We start from the raw sequence: 21,821 nt of genomic DNA, 5'->3' as shown, positions 1-21,821 counted from the left end.
AAACACACAGTGAGAAGGGAAAAAGGTTACACAACAATTCAATGACTTGGTCAGGCTACTTACAAATAATAAGTTGGTATTTAATTTAGGCACATGAAGAGTGGAAGATAAGAGTAAGGAGTCTGTAGCTTTGACAGTTCCCTTGCCAGAAATAGGGGCAAGAGAACCATCAGCTTAGGTGATTTTGTCACGACCAGGAAGTAAATCATATGAAACAAACAAAGTGGAAAGGTTGGTCATGTGATCAGAAGCACCTGAGTCTATGATCCAAGGGGTTTTGTGATTACCTGAGGTGAATGCATGGTTAACGGAAGCCTTTATACCTGAGTGAGCAAATGCAATGGTGGCTAGACTTCCAGAAGGGATGGATGATGAAATTACACCTTCAAGCTGGCTGATCATCTTTCCAAACTTCTCATATTCAGCTTTCATGGCTGCCAACTATGCACTGGTAGACTCAACCTTTGTATCTGTGCTTGTGGCTGCATGTGCACTTCCTGTCTTTCTACTATCATTCTTCTTCTGGAATCTGATAGGTACAAGATTGGGATGCAATTTTCCAGCACTTGTCCTTTGTGTGTTTCGGCTTCTTACAATATTCACACACCACCTCCTTCCTTCTTGTGCCATTGTGAGCTCCTATAACCCCTTTGGGTTTAATTCCCATATTTGCAAAATGACCATTGATACTGACTCCTTGAACCTGCACTTGCCTCCTACTTTCTTCACTGCTAACCAAAGTATATGCTTGTGACAATGAAACATCTTCCTTGGACAAGATGTTTTGCTTTGTAATGTCGTATTCAGAGTTCAGCCCTGTCAAGAACTCAAAGACCCTATTCCTTCCAACCAATTTCCTGTATGTTTCAGCATCCTTGGGGGTATCCCATGTCACAGCCTCTATCAAATCAATCTCTTGCCATAGAGATTTCAAGGTTGAGAAGTATGTTGCAAGTGACTTCTCCCCCTGCCTTAGATTCTTCACATCACTTCTCAGTTTGTAGGCTCTGGCAACATTCAACTTCTGGGAGTAAGTTTCTGCAACACTATCCCAGATTTCTTTAGCCGAGTTCATCCACAGGTAATATTGGCTAATCTGTGGCTGCATTGAGTTCACAAGCCACCCAATCACTGTGTAATTCTCCTGCACCCATTTCTCATAGGAGGGATCCTCCTCTGGGGGAGCTTTCTTGCTCCCAGAGATAAACCCCCACTTTCCTCTACTGCAAATATGAATTTTTACGGATTGTGACCAGGCCAAATAATTGATTCCATCCAATTTAACTGTAGTTACAGCCAACAAGGAATCAGTTGTAGTTCCCGAATTATGTCCATATTCAGCAATGCTCTTGTTCTCAATTTATGAGAAGTCCATTATGTAACAGCTTCAATTAGGGTTTCGGCAAGCCTTTAAAAGTGATCTGACTTCAAAGAACTCAGATTGAGTTGAAATAATAGCAAACACAACAACACACAAACTCAGTTCAGAACTGACAGCCGTGACAACCAAGTTCGGTGGCAGCACTTTCAAAGAGAAGAAACCTTGGTTCAGCCTTCAAGGAACAATCAACAGGCCTCCAAACAATATGTATTCTTGGTTCCCAACAATAATTTCCCAAGGAGAACAAAAAAAAAAAAACACTCCACAGTACCTAAGAGGACCTTTTACAAACACTATGTATGCAACAGTCAACACTTCACTGTTAACAAGTAGAAATCACTTCAAGAACACTTTGTCTAGGTCCAAGAAGCATCTGAACTAAAGTAGAGGCTTGTACCACTTAATTTAAATCAGCTTTTCAGCAGTTTGGAGGCCCAATAACAGCCGAACAACACTTCCAGAATAACCCAGAAATCAGTCCAGCAACAGTGGGCCGAATGGAGGTGTGCTTTGAAGCTTTAGCAGTCCTCCCAAATAACAAAAATAACTCAGAAAAGAACTGAGAAAACAACTTACAGTATCTCTGGTTTGAATTTCAAACCAGGCCGAACTCTTTGGTCTCTGGGCTAGCTTCGAAATCCCTTTTCTCTGATTTCAAATCAGGCTGAAAAAAAACTTGCTCTCTGATTCCTCCTGGTCACCGAACCCTTCTCCAAGTGTATAGAAACTTGGGCACCCTCCAATGAGCTCCAAGAACCAGGCGAATGATTGTAAACATTCAGCCCTAGAACCTCCTCATGCAGTTGGCTGAACTAGAACCACATGAGGGACACGCCAAGTAACGACCCGCTCTGATACCAAGTCGAAAAACAGTCCTAGAAGTATGGGACTGTGCTAGAAAACCAGAAAAAAACTAACAAGAGAAGATTAGAGAAGAAGAAAGAGAGAGAGAGCTGCGGCAAGGAGAGTTAGAGGATGAGGAGTTCGAACATAACCTCCCTCTAACACTCTAATACTCTTTTATTAAGTTAATCTTTGATAAATTACAGAGAGGCCCTTGAGTGGGCAGAAAAATACAAAAAAACAGAACACTACAGAGTATGGGCCCAGAATAAGGCCCATAACAGAGAGAAACATAACATAACATGAAGTGACAGTCTATGGGCCATTCGGCCCATCTCCTCTACAGACTTCCAAGGGGAAGCTCTTGTAGCCCTCGATGAGACTCCCACATCCCATCCATCCGCTGCTTGCCCATGGATACTTAGAATTACTTGAGCCCACATATTATCCCCTTACTTTGTCAATCTCCAAAGCCATTTCCCAATAAAGCTTCATTCTTTTTCTGTAAATTACCCAATCCGAGCCCTCCATCACTTTTGGATTTGGTAACAATATCCCACCTAACTTTATGATCTCTTTTTTCCTTCCCTGGTTGCCATAGGAAGTCCCTCATTAATTTTTCCAAAACTTTGCACACTCCCACAGGAATTTTAAGCGCAGACAGGAAGTAAACTTGGAGATTAACCAATGTGGACTTAATCAGAGTTATCCTACCACCCAAAGATAGGTAGTTTTTCTTCCAAGAAGCTAACCTGTTGGTGAATCTATCAATCACTGGATTCAAAGTTCCTTTTCGTCAGATTATTGCCTAGTGGAAGCCCCCAATATTTCAATGGCCACTGCGCAATCTCACATCCCAAAATTTAAGCCCTTTCTTCCACTTATCTCACACTCATGTTGATACTAATCATGCAACTTTTATCAAAATTAACTTTAAGGTTAGTCACTTGTTCAAACACCTTGAACACCTGCTTGAGATTACTAGCCCACCTAATCTCATCCCCACCATAGAAAAAAATTGTATCATCCGCAAATTGTGTGTATGACTAGAACACTATCCCTTCCAATTCTCCAACCTCTCACCAAGCTCCTAGAACATGCCCTTTCAATAAGTCTTACCAGGACTTCAGCAATCAAGGTAAATAGGAAGGGGGAAAGGGGGTCCCCTTGCCTAATACCCCTAGTAGTTGCTAGAAAGTGGTCTATCACCTTACCATTCACTAGAATGGAGTAACAGCAAGTCCTAATACACCCTTTCACCCAATTACACCACCTTTGTCCAAAACCGAGACACTTAAGGACTTCCGATAAACAAGACCAATCTACAAAGTCATATGCCTTTTCAAGATCCAATTTATACACCCACCCTTTCTTCTCACTTCTTTTTAAATCTTCCACACTTTCATTTGCTATTAAGATTTGATCCACAATTTGTCTATTCTTCACAAAAGCACCTTGATTGGGGGAAATGATTGTGGGGAGAACCTCTCAAATTCTTCGAGATAGGACCTTGGCAATGATTTTATAGAGGCTATTCACCAAACTGATGGGTCTGGACTCTTTTGGGTGGCAAGCTCCCTCCTTTTTTGGAATTAACGCCATAAAAGTAGAAGTCAGACTTGGATTAATCACCCCTCTATCAAAGAATTCAGAGAAAACTCTTTGAATATCCTCAAGTATCTCCCAACAATCTTGATAAAAGGCCATCATGAAACCATTGGGACCTGGAGCTTTAGATCTATCCATAATCAATAGAGAAGATGGCAGCCCTCAAAATCTTTGAATATCTTCAAGTATCTTCCAACTCAAACTCTCTTTCCAACCCCACCTTCTACTCTCCAGGGAGCCTAGGACATTCTAAACCTTCAATCTGTAGCCTGTTATTCAGGGGCCTTCTAAAAACAGATTTGAAGTGTTCCACAAAAGCCCCTTCAATCTCAGTCTGCTGAGTTAGAGAGTTGTACCATCAACCACCAACTTAGAAATGGAGTTCTTCTTCCTCTTGCCATTAGCTATGGCATGGAAGAATTTTGTATTCAAGTCTCCTTCCTTCACCCACTTATGTCTAGACTTTTGCCTCTAGCTAATTTCTTCTTTGAAGAGGATGTCCTCCAAGTTTTTCCTCAACTCCCACCTCATCTCTTTATCAACTTCTCCAAAAGAACTTAGTTCTTCCTTTGCATCTAATTCCTCAATCTGGTTTATCAACTGTTGTTTTCTTTCTTCTAAACTCCCAAATTGAAGAATATTCCATTCCTTAATTTTCAATTTCAATTCTTTTAAATTCCAATGGAATTTCATGCCTTCCCAATTTACCCTTGGGTTACTTTCATTCAACCACTCCTTTCCTTTCTCCTTAAAGCCTGGGTGGTGCAGCCACATATTCTCAAATCTGAAGGGGGAAGGTCCTTTGTTTCCAGGCTCAAACTTGCTAATCTGAATTGGCCAATGGTCAGAAGTAACTCTGGGTAATGCCCTTGACACCATTTCTCCCCAATTGCTCTTCCCAATCTGCAGTGAGAAGAAATCTGTCTAGTTTTGAGCAGATTGGTTCAGCTTGGAGATTAGACCAGGTGAAACAATTATGTAAGAGATTCAGTTCCTTGAGCTGAAAAAGACTACTAAATTCGTTAAACTTCCTCATGCTAATGGTATTTCTTTGGCACACCTTATTATACTCCTCATTGAATCTAATTACATTAAAATCCACCAAGGCCCTTCCCACAGTCTAATGGCTTCCAGTTCTTCCCATAACTCAGTCCTCTGTCTGTAACCATTAGGGCCATAAACATTAGTTAGGACCCATTCAAACCCATCTTCCACTTGTTTGAATTTGACAGAAACTGAGAATCTTCCGATTAATTCTTCAACTCCCTCCACAACTTCATCCTTCCACAAAGTAACTATCCCTCTAGAGGAGCCCCAAGAGGGGATTATTGCCCATCTGAGGTCATTTTCTCTCCACACACTTCTAGCCCACCTCCTGTCAAAGGTCATGAGCTTAGATTCCTGGATTAGGAAAATATCTGGATTTTCTCTCCTTAGTACCTCCTTTATTAATGCTCTCTTTCTTACGTTCCTCAAGCCTCTTACATTCCAACTTACAATCTTCATTACTTGAAATTAGGTTGCCCCCCCCCCTAAGGCCTTCTACCCTATCTTCCTCCTCTTCTTCCCCTACCCTTGCTTTCACTAAACTCTTTGTTCCCTTCTACATCCAACTTCAACCTCTTAGCTTCACTTAACTTTCTTTTTCTCGTCTTGCCCTCTTTTTTTTTGGTCTTCAAGTACCCTTTCAGCTCATTCGGATTTTTAATTTGCACCCTAGCTTTCCTACAAACTCAGCTAGAGATTCTTCTTTTTCTTTTCCTACTTCTGTTTCCTCTCTGTTCTCCTCTCTGGTTCTCTCTCTGTTCTCCTCTCCAGGCCTCTCCCTCAACATCTCATGCTCTACCTCTTCTTTAGCTACTTTAATCCAGCTTTCCTTGTTCTGATTCTCCTTTTCCTTCTCTAGTCAACTCACTCCACTCTTCCATTATTATCTTCCATACCTTTTCCCCTCTCTCAACTTCCTCCTATGATTCCCTGTACCACCTACTCTATCACCTTCAAAAACATGGGCAAGCGGAAAGGATACAGGTCTAGGATCTGGAAGACAAACATCAGGGGTAGAGCAAAGGCTAGTACCAGAACCTGAAAGCATAAGCTTACAGGGAACTGAAGATGAAGGAGACTCAACAATTGGTTGGGTTTCACAATTCGACATCAGAGTGGGGTTTTGCATGGAGCAACCTACGCTTGATTCACACTCATTAATACTTCTGGAGCTCTGTCATTTTTCCCCTCCTAAAGTATCCTGGTTTGAAGACTGGTGATTGACCACTTTCGTCTCACAGATCCCTTGCCCAATGTTCAAATTCTGGCTTGGTAATTCTCTTTCCGAAGTTAGGTTTTCCCGCTTATCATCCAAGAAGTGCTAAGCTCAAGTAGACCCTTACCAACTTGAATAACCACTATTTTAGCTTGGGTAATCTCCAAAATTTTCAATACCTACAAGAAAGATCACATGTTTATAGAATCATATTACTTAAAATATTCCTTTGGGTCCTCCATCCATATTGTTTGGTCTTCATTTCAAGATCCATGAATGCCTCTTTCTAAGGCTTTTAAATTTGGCATTCACAAGTATTCTTGTATCTTCCTTTGCAATAAAAGGCTTTTGAATATTAGGCTCCATACGATCTCCATACTTCCTACCTCAAATAAATTGTTAATCACGTTTTTTTTTTTGGCTAAGGTATCCACAAGAACATTGGCCCAATAAAATATATTCTTTCAAGAGTTTCAAAGACTAAAAGGCCATTACCTAATGTTGGTCCTAATATCTTGGGTCTTGGGAGCTATGGACTGGATTAGACTGAACTTTTGGCTTTTTTATGAGCAAATAATTTGAAAAACTTACTGGTTTCAATTCATGAGTCAGATGACAATATGAATAGTTTAAAGCATATGTATACATACAAATACACATATTTGGAAGAAGAAATACTAGAAGATACAATGATAAAAAAACTTGACATAGAAGTGATATGAGTTTATTATATCACTAGGTAGGACCATTACAAAGTACAACCCATGTGTCATCCAGGCAGAAATATATAGTTTGAAAACCCTAAATTGTATGGAATATAATGCCCCATTCTGTGCACACATGCAAGGGTTCATGAGTTTCCAAAGATAACAATGATAATTTGTGCTCTAGGGCCATTACCCAATGTTGGTTGCAACTTGCAACTATCCAGAGTCTTAGCAGGGGTGGACTAGATATAGACCTAACCTTTGGCATTTTCTGGAGAAAGTGGTTATTGAGTTATTCTCATACTTGAACCACATTATCATGCTTTCCAGCTTAAGATTTTACCATTGCACCAAGTAAAGGCCCCTTTTGTGCAAAACCTACATCTATAGAGGATAATTCTCTCTCTCCTCCCTTCTTTCTCTTTTATCTTTTTTTGTAGAAGTATGTAGTTGTGCATCCCCTTCTTTCTCCTTTTCTCACCCCATTTTTAGAGTATTAATGAAATTTCAAACTGAAAGATAAAAGTAATACCCATAAACCTAACAAATCATTTTCTCCAATTTATACAACTGTGAATTTCTTATTGAAAAGACAATTTTGGAACCTCTACTCTTACTGATTTTCATTACTATTTATATTTTAGGAATTCTAAAGATGCTATTATACCTCATATATTTTCAATTATTTTTAGGTAAAATAGATACATCTTCAAATTTGAGGATCTTTCACTCCATGCTCTGGTCACTTAGGTATAGAATATGGAAATAAATTTCTAAAATAACCATCAGAAGGACAATAACGAATGTAGAACTGAGTGTTGCAAGAAAAAAGATAGAAATACACAGTAAAATCATACCATGAAAGTGGAATCTGCATTAGTAATACAGTTTAAAAAAAAATGGAAATGAATGAAGTCTGGTGAACCAAATGGTTATGCCCAAAAAAAGCCGGAAACAGAAGAAAATCTCCCTAGTTTATTTGATTCCATATTCCATTTTTTTATGGTAAAGGTAAATTTCATCAAACCAAAAAAGAATTAAAAGCATAAGGTGAATACGAATCACTTCAAAAGAAAGAAAACAACTTTCCACATTATTTTTTAAGCATGATGAAACAATTAGCTTTTCAGCCATCAATATTGAACTTCCCAAGTTCTATCTTTGAAAGGAACATAAAAATCACTACATGCAAACGAAATATATTCAGACATAATTATTAAGAATAACCAAATTTTCTAAAATAGATAAGTATTTACTCCGAATATCAATATGTGGTTGTCTTTGCTATGAATTTCAATTTGGAGGAAAGTGTAGTTAGGATATGCAAGTGATTGGAGCATATAAGAAGACATTCCTTCTACTTCTGCAATTACATTTAGTATCACATTATGGTGTGCTAAAAAATAAATAAATAAAGGATGGCAATGAAAAACCAATACCAATTATTTGAGGTATGAAGGTAAATTTTGACAAGAATTGTGTGGTTGGGGTTAATATGGATGAGAGGGAGGTAGAAAAAAGGGCAGAGATTTTGGGCTGTGTGGTATCTCATTGACCTTTCACTTATTTGAGATTACCAATGGGAAACAATCTGAGAAACAACTTTTGGAACCCAGTGATTGACAAATTCACAAAGAAATTAGCTTCTTGGAAGAAGAATTATCTTTCCTTGGATGGGAGGATTACTTTGGTAAAGTCCATTTTATCCAACTTACTAGTGCATTTCGCTTAACGAAGGATTTTCTATGGGAACTAGCAGAAGAGAAAAGGGATCATAGAGTGAGTTGGAGGTGGGTACTAGAAGTAAGAATAATGGGCTTTAGGTATAGGAAACATTCAAAAAAGAAATGAGGATTTATTGGGAAAATGGTTATGGAGATTGCCAGTGGGTAAGGATAAGCTGTGGGCCAAGGTAATTCTTAGCGTTCTTGGGCAAGTGACTAATGGCTAGGATGTGGGAGTATTGGATAGGGCCACAAGAGCTTCTCCTTGGAAATATATTCACGCAATTCTACCTTCCTTCTTACCTTTTATTAGGTATGATTCGTGCTCTGGTTATCTGGTCAAATTTTGGGAGCATGCCTAGGTGGGGGACTCTTCTTTGAAAGAACAATTCCTTTCTTTGTTTTCCTTGCCGAGGATTAAAATTGAGTACGTTTCCTTCCCACTCTAGTTTTGGGCTTTAAAGGGGATCTCATAGATTCTAATTTGAACAATATTTCGGCCTTGATCCAAATCTTGGAAGGGGTGGTGTTAGATCCCAGTCCCACAAGGGTGGATAACCAAATCTCGACTTTATCCTCCACTGGTGTCTTTTCTTGTTCATGCTTCTTTAGAGCTCTAGTTCAGCCCGTTGTTGGCCTTGGACAATCTTTTCTAGTTAAATAAGTTTGGGGTAAACTGATTCCTCCAAGGATTAGGTCCTTTTGTTGGAAAATTTTCTTGGAAAGGTGCAACACTTGTGATTTGCTTCAAAGAAAAAGACCTTTTGTGTGTTTTTCTCTGAATTGGTGCATCCTTTGTAGGCAAATGGTGAGACCTGCTATTACTTATCAATCTTCTGCCATTTTGTTTTAGCAATTTTGGATTGGTGTCTCTCTTTGTTTGGTTGCAAGTGGATCCCCCACCAAATTTACAAAGCTTGTTTACTTCCTGCTTTGTCAGGGGGTCAAAGAAGAGGGGTAAAATGTTATGGAGATATGCAAGATCTGCTGTTTTCTGGATAGTTTGAGAAGAAAAGTTTTGTAACAAGTGGCTGTGTCTTAGTGGGTATATTTGTCTTATTTATGTTTTGGGCTCTCTACACTGTTATGCGCCTTTAGTTATTGGACCTGAACTGGTTTTATTGTTTTATATTCTAGGTGTCCCATCAATAATCAGGGGCATTTTAGTCCATTGGTTGTAATATTCAAATGTTAATATAAATTAACTTCTAGGGCCGGCTGAGAACTCTTTTGCTGCCCATACACTCTTCTCTTCTCTTCTTGCTCTTCTTCTCTAGCAAATCAAATCAACAAACATGGCATCAGAACATTAATCGGCCTGACTGCTGGTGGTTTCTAGTCCTTTTTCTTTCTTCTTTTTCTGCTACTCTCTCTCTCTCTCATTTTCTGGCTCCTATGAAGAAGCCCTAGGTCTGATCGTAGACTACAAAGAGGTCTGTATCTAGGGTTTCTTTTTGGGTGTAGGGACCAAAGAGAGTTTTAACCTGGAGGGTGGTTTCCGGTGCATCTGATTACAGGAGTAAAGTTTCCAAGTGCAGCCGATTACTGTGAAGTTTTTTTTTTCAGCATCTGGAAGGTGTAGGGAGGCTACAGGAGTTGCTGTTTGTCCAGCAAGGGGCTGTAATCAGTCCGCCTCTGTATCAGCAAGGTATTAAACCATTTTCTTTGGTGACAGCAGTTGTGTTGCTGTTAGAAGAACATGTCAGCAATCTTAGGAGAGGTGTCCCTTAAGGACAATAGGACTGTTGAAAGATACAAGGTTAGGATGGTGGCAAAAGGGTTTACTCAAAAGGAGGGGACTGACTACAAGGAGACCTTTGCTTTGGTTGCCAAGCTCAACATGATTTGGGTTCTATTGTCTTTAGCTGCAAATTTCTCTTGGGAGCTACACCAATTATATGTGAAGAATGCTTTCTTGAATGGAAATCTACATGAGGAGGTGTTTATGAATCCTACACCTGACTATGACTTTCAAGGAAAGGTGTGTAGACTAAGGAAAGCCTTATATGGGCTACCTCCTTGAGCTTGGTTTGAGAAATTTTGTGGGGCTATGAAGAGAGTGGGATACACCCAAAGTGGCACTAATCATACTTTGTTCATAAGGAAATAGGGTGATATGATTATAGCTCTCATAGTTTATATGGGTGATATGGTGATCATAGGAAATGATCCAAAAGAGATAAAAATATTGAAGGAGTTCTTGGCATTTAAATTTGCGATTAAAGATCTAGGTCATTTGAGATAACTTGGGATTGAAGTTGCAAGGTCACAAGAAGGCATATATATATGTCAAAGAAAGTATGTACTTGATCTACTAGAAGAGGTAAATATGACAAGGAGTAGAGCAAAAGATACATTGATAGAGAAAAATCATGGTCTTCAAGAGACTGTTGGTGAGGACTATAGTGAAGATGGGCCGAATGGCCCATAGGTTGTTTATTCTTGTTTTTTACGTTTCTTTTCTGTAATGGGCCTTATTCTGGGCCCATCCTATCAATATTAAGTTCTTTGTAAACTCTTGCCCAACTAAGGGCCTCCTTGTAATTATTCAAATATATCTAAATAAAATAGTGTTAGGGTACTGAGAGAGAGTAAGTTCGAAACTCTCTTCTCAGACCCTCATTTCCGAACTCTCAGCTCTCCTCTCTTCAGTTTTCTTCATGGTATCAGAGCATACCTGAACTTCAATATCCTAGGGCTGGAAGCTTAACTCATGTTGCCTGATTCTTGGAGGTCATTGGAAGTGCCCAAGATTCGAATCTCTTGGAGAAGTGGTTCGGTGGTTAGGAAGAATCAGAGAAAAGACAAAAAGGGGAAGGGGAACAGCTCGGTTCTGGTTTGAAGCTCGAAACTGTAAGTTGTGCTCAGTTTTCTGAGTTCACTTTTCTTCTGGTTGTTCTGTATTGTTTTCGAATGTGTTTGGATTGTTGAAGTGTCCGAAAACTCTGGTTGTTCTGTACTACCTTCGGCTGCCACTGAATCTGGTTTAACCCAGAAATTTCTGGGCTGTTTTTCACTCCTTCTTGGACTGTTAAAACTGCCAAAATATCCTTGTAACAAGGCTGTGGATTGTTACTTATACTTGGCTGTTTTTGGGGGGCTGTACAAACTGTTCTTGAGGCCTGTTTTTCTTTTTGACAGTGGGGTTGTCTCTATTGCCCACACTGTGTTTGTAAAAAGGGCTATTTCAGCAATACCAAGTGGTATTTACCTTGAAGTCCAGTTTTGAAAAGGTACTTTGGCTGAGTGCCTAGAAGTTTCTGTTTACTTCTTGAAGGCTGAACTCAGTGTGTTGCCTTCTTGTGGTCGGCTGAAATCAGTGTGTTGCCTTCTTGTGGTCGGCTGAACTCTATTATTGCTTGTCCTTATTTAGTATACTTGTAGAAGTCATCTGAAATCATATTTGGAGTGTTTACATGATGTACTCCTCAGAGTTTGAAAACAAAAGTGGTGCTGAATATGGACTGGTTCAGGGGACTCCAAGTGATTCCTTATTGACTGTGACCACAATTAAACTAGATGGAACTAATTATCTGGCATGGTCACAATCAGTAAAGATTCATGTATGTAGTAGAGGAAAGTGAGGGTTCATTTCCGGGAGTAAGAAGGCTCCCCCAGAAGATGATCCATCCTATGAGAAGTGGATGCAAGAAAATTACACTGTCATTGGGTGGCTTGTGAACTCAATGCAGCCACAAATCAGTCAACACTACCTATGGATGAATTCAGCAAAAGAAATTTGGGACAGTGTTGCAGAAACCTATTCCCAAAAACTCAATGTATCACGGGCATATAAATTGAGAAGTGATGTAAAGAATTTAAGGCAAGGGGAGAAACCTATTGTTGTATATTTCTCAATCCTGAAGTCCCTATGGCAAGAAATTGACCTAATAAAAGCTGTAACTTGGGACACCACCAATGATGCAGAGATCTACAGAAAATTGGTTGAATGGAACAAGGTATTTGAGTTCTTAACTGGACTAAACCCAGGATATGATATCACAAAACAAAATATTCTTTCCAAGGAGTGTGTCTCTTTGTCACAAGCTTATGCATTGGTGAGTAGTGAAGAGAGCAGAAGGGTTGTCCAGGTTCAAGGGGCTGATATTAATGATCACTTTGCCAATATGGGGATTAAACCTAAAGGGAATGCTGGAACTTCTGGTGGCACAGGAAAGAAAGAAGTTATATGTGAGTACTGCAAGAAGCCGAAACACACCAAAGACAAGTGCTAGAAATTACATCCTAATCTTGTTCCTATTCGGTTTCAGAAAAAACATGATAGTAAAAGATCAGGAAGTGCAAATGTAGTTGCCGGGCTAGATAGTGAAGAGATGTCTGCTTTTGCACAGTTGGCAGCCCTGAGAGCAGAATATGAAAAGTTTGGGAAGATGATCAGTCAGCTGAGTGATGTGACCTCTCATTCCAACCCTTTAGGAAATTCTACTGCTTCAGCATTTGCTCATTCAGGTATAAGGGCTTCTGCCAATCATGCTACCACTTCAGGTAATCTCAAGATCCCTTGGATTATTGACTCAGGTGCTTCTGACCATATGACCAATTTGTCTACCTTGTTTGTTTCATATGACTTACTTCCTGGATGTGATAAAATCACTTTAGCTAATGGTTCACTTGCCCCTATCTCTGGTAAGGGAACCATCAAGGTTACGAATTCCTTGTTCCTACCTTCTGCCCTCCATGTACCTAAACTAAATACAAATCTATTGTCTGTGAGTAGTTTAACCAAGCCACTAAACTGTTGTGTAACATTTTTTCCTTCCTACTGTGTTTTTCAGGATTTGGAGTCTCAGAAGGTGATTAGGAGTGGCCATGAGGCGAACTGAATATACCTGCTTGATACTCCGGGACAATGCACTGATCATCTTGGGAATGTTGCTCTCGGATCTGTCTCTTCAGAGTCTGTTAGTCGGATTATGTTGTGTGATTGTCTTTTGCCTTGAGTCATCTATTCCCTGAACTGTTTAAAGGAATTAGTTTGTCCAGTCTTCATTGTGAGTCTTGTGATTGTCAAAGCATTGTAGAAACAGTTATCCTTTGAGCAATAAAAGATCTTCTGTTCCTTTTAATATTGTGCACTCTGATGTCTGGAACATTACCACTTATCCTCCATGGGTGGCTACAAATATTTTATCCTGTTTATTGATGATTTTTCTCAGTTCACTTGGATATTCCTGATGAAATCCCGTGATGAAGTTCCAAGACTTGTAAAACAATTCCATGAATTTGTTCTAACCCAATTTGATACCAGGATTAAAATCTTCAGATCGGACAATGCAAAAGAATACTTTGAGAAAAACCTATCCTGCTATCTTTCTGACATGGGGGTTATTCACCAAAGCTCATGTGCTAAGACCCCAGAACATAATGGGGTTTGCTAAGAGGAAAAATAGGCATATTGTTGAAGTTGCAAGAAGTATCTTATTTGCCTCACATGTTCCTACCAGGTTTTGGGGTGATGCTGTTTTTACTGCTACTTACCTTATAAACCGTATGCCATCCAGGGTTTTGGGGTTTAAGTCTCCCTTCACTCTTCTTCATCCGGACAAGGACCTTTTTCCTCTTCCTATTCGTGTCCTTGGTTGCACCTGTTATGTTCATGTTTCAAGTGTCCAAAGGAATAAATTTGAACCCAAAGCTCAAAAGTGTATCTTCCTTGGTTATTCCCCCACACAGAAGGGTTATTGTTGTTTTGGTCCAAAGTCTGGCAATTGGTATGTCTCAATGGATGTCACCTTTGATGAGCTTTCCCCCTTTTATGGTTCCTCTCTAGAAGGACATTGTCCACAGGGGGAGGATTTGTCACAGGTGTTTGCTCTTCCTCTTCCTGTCCCTGCTGAGTCTCTTGATGTGTCTACCTCTCCTTCAAATGCATCAAGGGTGGATCCGTCGTTCCATTCTCCTTGTCCCAGTACTCTACCTCCTTGTCCTATCCTCAATCCCAAGGTGTATCAAAGGCAAAGATCCAAAAATGTGCAGGTTGTTTCTCCTACAACACCTGAGCCTCATACACTTCCAATCACAGAAGAAACAACAGGTACTGTTTCAACACCTTTGGTTTCATCCTTCCCTGACCTTGATATTCCTATTGCTGTTAGAAAAGGAAAATGGAAGTGCATAGCACACTGCATTTCCAAGCACCTTTCTTACAGTTTGCTTTCACCTTCATATGGGATTGGTTATTTAGAGACCTTTGCACTTGTTGCCAAGATGACATCTGTGAGGGTTCTTCTATCTTTAGCTGCTCACTTTGACTGGCCCCTTTACCAATTGGATGTGAAGAATGCATTTCTGAATGGTGAATTACATGAGGAGGTTTACATGTCTCTTCCTCTAGGGATGTATGGAACTGATATGAAAGGGAAGGTATGCAGGCTAAAGAAATCTCTTTATGGACTAAAACAGTCTCCTAGAGCATGGTTTGAGAGATTTAGAATAGCACTTGTTAACTTTGGTTATGTGCAGACATAGTCCGGTCATACTCTTTTTGTGAAAAGGAGTGGACCTCTGGCAGTATACCTCATTGTGTATGTAGATGATATTGTAGTGACTGGTAATGATGTTTCAGGAATTCATGATCTAAAATCTTTTCTCCATACAGAGTTTGAGATTAAAGATTTGGGGGAATTGAGATACTTTCTTGGCATAGAAGTGGCTCGATCCAAGGATGGGATTCTTATCTCCCAAAGGAAGTATGTTCTTGACTTGCTCTCTGAAACTGGAAAAATGGATGCTAGACCAATTGCTACTCCTATTGATATGAGTCATAAACTCTCAGCCTCAGAAGGGACATTGTTAGAAGACAAAGGAATCTTTTAGAGACTTCTTGGGAAACTTTTGTACCTATGCATGACTCGGCCAGATATTGCATATGCAGTCAGTTGCATTAGCCAATTCATGCATGCTCCCCGAGACACTCATATGGCAGCTGTAGAGAGAATCCTATGTTATTTGAAGGGCTCCCCCGGAAAGGGTATTCTGTTTGCCAAGCATGGTCATATGAAACTTGAAGCCTACACCGATGCTGACTGGGCCGGAAACACTGATGACAGAAGATCTACTTCTGGGTATTACAGCTTGGTAGCTGGTAATGTTGTTTCTCGGAGAAGCAATAAACAATCGGTTGTTGCTCGGTCTTCTGCTAAAGCAGAATACAGGGCCATGGCACATGGAGTTTCTGAATTATTATGGCTCAAATCTTTGATGGAAGAACTTGGAGTTGAATATGACAAGCCAATGATGTTGTACTGTGATGATCAAGCTGCCATCAACATTGCTCACAACCCAGTGCAACATGATAGAACCAAGCGTATTGAAGTTGATCAATACTTCATTAGGGAAAGGGTCTCTTCGGGTGAAGTGTGTCTTCCTTTCATCACATCTGAAGGACAGTTGGTAGATTTTCTCACCAAAGGCATTCCCAAGGCAAAACTTCAGCATGATACGAACAAGCTTGGCATGACTGACATCTATGCTTAGCTTGAGGGGGAGTGTAGAGAAGATGGGCCAAATGGCCCATAGGTTGTTTTTTCTTTCTTGTTTTTTATGTTTCTTTTCTGTAATGGGCCTTATTCTGGGCCCATCCTGTCAATATTAAGTTCTTTGTAAACTCTTGCCCAACTAAGGGCCTCCTTGTAATTATTCAAATATATCTAAATAAAATAGTGTTAGGGTGCTGAGAGAGAGTAAGTTCGAAATTCTCTTCTCAGACCCTCATTGCCGAACTCTCAGCTCTCCTCTCTTCAGTTTTCTTGAAGGACTATTTTGACAAGAAAGGCATCAAAAGCTAGTGGAAAAATTGACATATCTGTCTTTTACTTGACTTAAGATAGCTTATGCGGTACATGTTGTGAGCTAGTTTATGCATGCTCCCAAGTTTCCCCACATGAAAGCAATTAAAAGGATCCTTAGGTATTTGAAGACCTGCCAACGAAGGGAAGCCTGTTCAAGAGGCATAATAAACTTGAGATAGAAGCATATATTTATGTAGATTGGGTTGGATTGATTGGAGATAGGAAGTCTACTTCCAGATATTGCACATTTGTTGAGGGGAACCTGGTTACTTGTAGAAGTAGAAAGCAAAATGTGGTTGCAAGATCCAGTGCAGAAGCTGAATATTAGGCTATGGCCCATGGTGTTGTAGAACTATTGTGGATTAGAAATCTTCTAGGTGAGCTGGGAATGAATATTGATGGTCCTCTCAAGTTGTACTGTGAGAACTAGGCTACAATCAAAATTGCAAATAACCCTGTACAGCATGATAGGACTAAAAACATTGAGATTGATCAGCATTTTTTGAGAGAAAGAATTGTCTTAAGCAAGCTTTTCATTCCTTACACACCCTCAGAGATGCATATTGCTGATGTTTTGACAAAATGCCTGTCTCAATGAAGTTCTTTGGTTTACATGTCAAGCTAAACATGACTGACATCTATGCTTAGCTTGAGGGGGAGTGTTGTAACAAATGGCTGTATGTTAATGGGCCTATTTGTCTTAATTACATTTCAGCTCTCGACACTGTTATGGGCCTTTAGTTATTGGGCCTGAACTGGTTTTATTGTTTTATTTTCTAGGTGTCCCATTACTAATCAGGGGCAGCCTAGTCCATTTGTTGCAATATTCAAATGTTAATATAAATTAACTTCTAGGGCCAGCTAAGAACACTTTTACCACCCAGGCACCCGCACACTCTTCTCTTCTTGCTCTTCTTCTCTAGCAAAGCAGTAAACAAACGGAGCCAATGAATTTTCCCTGAAAAGGAAAGAAGTAAAGGAACTATCCTTAAAACCATTATTGTTAGAGTGAGTCACTGGGTGAAGTCTTTGGATCTATTTGAGGGTATTTTTGCCAATGTTTTGGTTAGTAACTGGAAGGAAGCGACCAATTCTGCCCCTCTCAAAATATTGAATGGTCCACTTTGGTTCCCACCAGAAGCTGAGTTCATCAAGTTGAATTTTGATGGGAGTAGTGAAGGTAATCCAGGCCCATCCGGTGTTGGTGGAGTATTTAGGGATGATGAGGGAAATGTTATTGCATTATCTTTGGCTGACTCATTTAGACTTTAGATATGGAATTAATGGAAGGGGTAAGAAGAGCAAAAGAGCTGAATATCAGAGAACTGATTGTTGAAAGTGGCTCGAATCTGGTCATTTGTTGGCTACAAAAAGAGAATGGAATGTGGAAAGTTGCCGATGAGAAGAAGTTCCAGACATGGAGATAAAACTACAATGGGTGAAGTGGATCGCTCATTCCTTTGTTGATGTACTTGTAAAAGAAGGGTGGGAAGGGACAATTTATTTTGGGTTGTATTGTAACCTGATTTTATTTTGGGGAGGGTTAAGAGAGTTTACCCCTCTTCTCTTTCTCTTGTATCTGTTCCTTCTTTTCATTAATAAAATTATTTCTGTTATTGATAAAAAAAATCAATACCAACCTTCAAGTCTAATGTTTAGATTTACTACATATACACTATGAGAAACAAATATCTGTAAGAATAATAGAAGAATCCAAACTAGATAATTGGACCTTTCCATATCTAGGTATTTCATAAAGCTGAACTTTTTTTACAGGTAACAGTTAAAAGTTTTATTAATTAAAGTGAAACCATTACCAGTGTGGATCTTCCACAAGTCAGCATCCACAAATTTTCTTCCTTTTCTGGAGAAAAGCCTGTATTCCCAGATGCATCACTACAAGCAGACAATCTCCTAATGTCATCAAACAACAAGTTCCGCTCTCGTTCTTTTTGTTCAAGTTCTATTTTTGCAAGCTCTACCTCTTCCACACCATCTGGGACCACCTCATCTGCCTCTTCTTCAGTGTCTTCATCATCATCAGCAAGGTATGAAATGTTACTTTTCTGAGGCCTATATCAGACAATTTGCATCTAAAGTCAAGAACAAGAAAAACAAAGCTTCCAAACTAATGCAATTTATTTTAGGTCTTTATGCTATTGAACTACTCTATCTGATTTAAAATTTTCATTAGCAGTCACTCACAAGTGTCACATTTCAGGAGTGTAGTGCACAGCTTTGCAGAAATATATAAGGTCATTACCCAATGTTGGGCTGGAGTTGGATATGGTTTTATTTTATAGGCCTAAGCAATTAATTGTTGCAAGAAATTCTAAAATAAATGATATAACAGCAACTTAAGAATGTATCATCTTTGTTAGAACTATTGGTTAACTAAGATATGCTAGTTTGTAATCCATCTCTTAACTAAAATTATAAAGTCATAGAAGTTCAGAACAAAAAATTGGCAAATAGCAAGTTGTTATCTTACATGAAAATCCAGAAAGTTCCCATTCAGATTAGGATTGCAACTTGAATGGGCTCGGGCTGAGAATTTTTTAAATTTTGAATGGGTCTAGCCTGAGGGCCTGGGTCCAGTGCAGTGTAAATTCTTCAAGTAGGGTATCTGACTTTCACCCCTAATTCAGGGTGTCACTGACTTTATAAGCTTCATGTGATACAGGATTTAGTCCATTCTATTAGCATGCTCATTAAGGAGGTATTTGGTACCATGGTTGCTCTGGGTAGAAACAGTGCTATGTTGATGCCACATACATGTTAAGAGTTCCATAGAAAATTTTTCTTTTTGGCTGGAAATTGTTTTGAGTCAAAACAGTTGTAACAATAACATGGAAATCCATGTCAGGGGTGTCACCAGAAACATCCATTTGACGTTTTCTGCTCAAGGAGGAAACACATTTCCCATCAAACACACATTTTCCACTGAACAAGACTCAAGCATGAAATATGGTGCTTGTGTTTTAAGCGTAGACAATGTCTCAACCCAAAACACTGTTGAAATACCAACTTCCAAACACAACCTAAATCTTTCTCTAATTTCTAACATATTGTTCCTTGATTTCAAGGTTTAGGAAAGGCTGTAGCTTAAAAAAGGATTGAAAATCATAAGAACAAAACAGTACAGGGGTAAAGATGGATATCCTTACTTGGGAGCACGTGCTAGAAGAAGATTTGTCAGTACATCCACCATAACCTGAAACTGGCGAGATGTCATTGTGGCAGTTATATCAGGAGAGTTGAAGGAGAGCTCCTTTAATGGCTTCACCTGAAGAAAATGAAAATCCAAAAGAGGTTTAATGAATCTTGATAGCATGGTGCATATTAACTACCAGTATTTGAAGAAGAAAAACCCCAGAAAACAACATAGATCTAGGAAAGTTGTACCAAACCTTCAAATCTGCAGTTCCACCTTTGTGTCTTGTATATCTAAAATACATTGTGCAAGGCATGAACACTCTTTCAAGTAAAGCACCAGTACGCTTTACTTTTGGAGAGCTTCTAAGGATTTTTGGTAGCCATTGAATTCCAGCCCCTGGATCAACATCTGTTGGTGCTACATGAGCTTGCACATGCTCCAGAATCACAGATAACTCTGCGCGGTTCCATGTCATTTCTGGTTGTGACTCAGGAGCAGACACGCTTCCAGTAACAAGTGTTTTTTCAATCATCTCAAAACCAACATGAACAACTGAATGAAATGAACGGGCCAAGACTCGGCCACTAGCTGCAGCAAACAGAAATCTTCCCTGGTAGAGAAATGAAGGTGAAACTAGAAAATGAGTTCTATTTAGTAGTAGCAAGAAGACATATCATAAAATTTAGAGAATGCATGATCATCAAATTATCAGACACATCAAAATTTACTAACTTATTCCTATAACTCCTCTCTAGAGATTCAGCCCATTTTATTCTTTATTCTTTTTTTTTTGGGGGGGGGGGGGGGCGGGGGCGGGGGGTGGGGAGGTAATAAAAAGAAGGGCAAGGAAACACTATACAACTATACAATGACACAGTACAGGTTAGATTCATGTTTTCATTTGTGTCAAACAATATTCTAGATCAACCACTCGGAGACTTAAAAGATCTTCCATCATATTCTTTTGGGGACAGACAATCAAGAGATAAGAAAGAACTCATGCTATTTAATCACATGATCCATGGCTTAATGGACTTAAATAATAAACCACTCTTTCTATCCAAATAGACCGATATAAGACAAATATCAATAAAGAGAAAAGAATATGACCCATGTGCTGAAAGCATATACAATGAGGCATGGATGAGCTCCTATAGGCTATGGAAACCCATTTTGTTCATCTGGCATTTGTGGGGTGCTAAGGAATGAAAATGGAACCATATTAGAAATATACTCCAGTCCAATTTGAACTGAGGATTCATTTAGATCCAAAGTACTTGCATTGTTACAGGGGCTGTGTATGTGAAAGCCACTTAACTTAAAAAATGTAATGGTTAAGATGAATCAAAGGTGATGTTGGGATGGATGTTGATGAATACCCAAGGATATTTTCAATACAGGCATATCTTGAGAGAGATAACACACTTGGCAAGTAATTTGGACACAACTTTTCATTGGGTCCAAAGAGTGGCAAATAGTTTGGCTGATGCATTGGCCAAACAAGGGGAGAGTAGGGATCAAATGTATTGGTCTCAATTGTAATATGAGTTAGTGTTGTAAGCTAGAGGGACAGATGGTTTCATGCTAGCCTTTACTTTGGGATGTATGGCATATCATATTCATTTATTAATTTAATAAAATTGAACAGTAATCAATAGAAAAAACTTATTTTGTTCCAAACAAAAGTGCACCTCTCCAACATTGTTCCTATCTACCTCAATAAATCCCCCCCCCCTCCAATGCATTTCCAATATCTGTAAAAGTTGATCTGCACCAAACAAAGATTTTGTCCCACCAAACATAACCTGTAGGAACCTTCATCATGCCATAAGAGGCTCGCCATCTCTTGAGATGTAGTCTTTGGCCATAGAATATCCTTTGAATATGACCAAGCAAAACTTGTGTTTCTAATAAAAGAACAAACAGGAATGAACCTCTTCATAGCCTCCTAACTCCTGGTTTATGAGTACAAGACCAGCCTACTGTCACCCAACAATTGACCTCCTTGGGCCAAGGGCATGTATCATTAATCCTCTTGATCACATAGCCATGAAGGAACGTCTTTTGTGCCTCAATCCCTTCACCACTCGTGAGAACTCCATTAAGAGACCCAACTGCCTGGACAGTTGTCCTCCCTTGCTCCTCAATTCCTCATACCACTAGACATCCCTTATTTTGGGAGGATGTCATTGGAACAGTCTCATCTTGGATGGCTGCCCACAAGGAGTCCAAAGAACTTTGAATATTTTTTCACTTGATTCCATGTATTTATGTGTATGTGTGGTATATGTATATATGCATGTGTGTATATATAAACACGTCTTTTA

General features: G+C 39.4%; 1 protein-coding gene across 5 annotated transcripts in view; it reads right to left on the bottom strand.

Moving 5' to 3' along the window:
• LOC148845230 (protein SABRE-like) overlaps positions 1–21,821 on the bottom strand; it is a 124,766-nt gene that overhangs the window by 25,656 nt on the left and 77,289 nt on the right. For all 5 annotated transcript variants that reach the window (XM_088955581.1, XM_088955582.1, XM_088955580.1 and 2 more), the window contains 3 exons: positions 19,748–20,104; positions 19,505–19,623; positions 18,155–18,410 (listed from right to left, as the gene is read on the bottom strand). In XM_088955581.1, the coding sequence (XP_088811707.1) occupies positions 18,155–18,410; positions 19,505–19,623; positions 19,748–20,104 (732 nt within the window). The remainder of the gene's footprint in view (positions 1–18,154; positions 18,411–19,504; positions 19,624–19,747; positions 20,105–21,821) is intronic.

The sequence above is a fragment of the Nelumbo lutea genome, chromosome 7, assembly GCF_056320005.1.
Source record: "Nelumbo lutea isolate HS-2025 chromosome 7, American lotus-T2T, whole genome shotgun sequence".
Lineage (NCBI taxonomy): Eukaryota > Viridiplantae > Streptophyta > Magnoliopsida > Proteales > Nelumbonaceae > Nelumbo > Nelumbo lutea.
The sequence above is the reverse complement of the archived record's forward strand: the minus strand, read 5'-3'. Positions and strand labels throughout refer to the sequence as shown.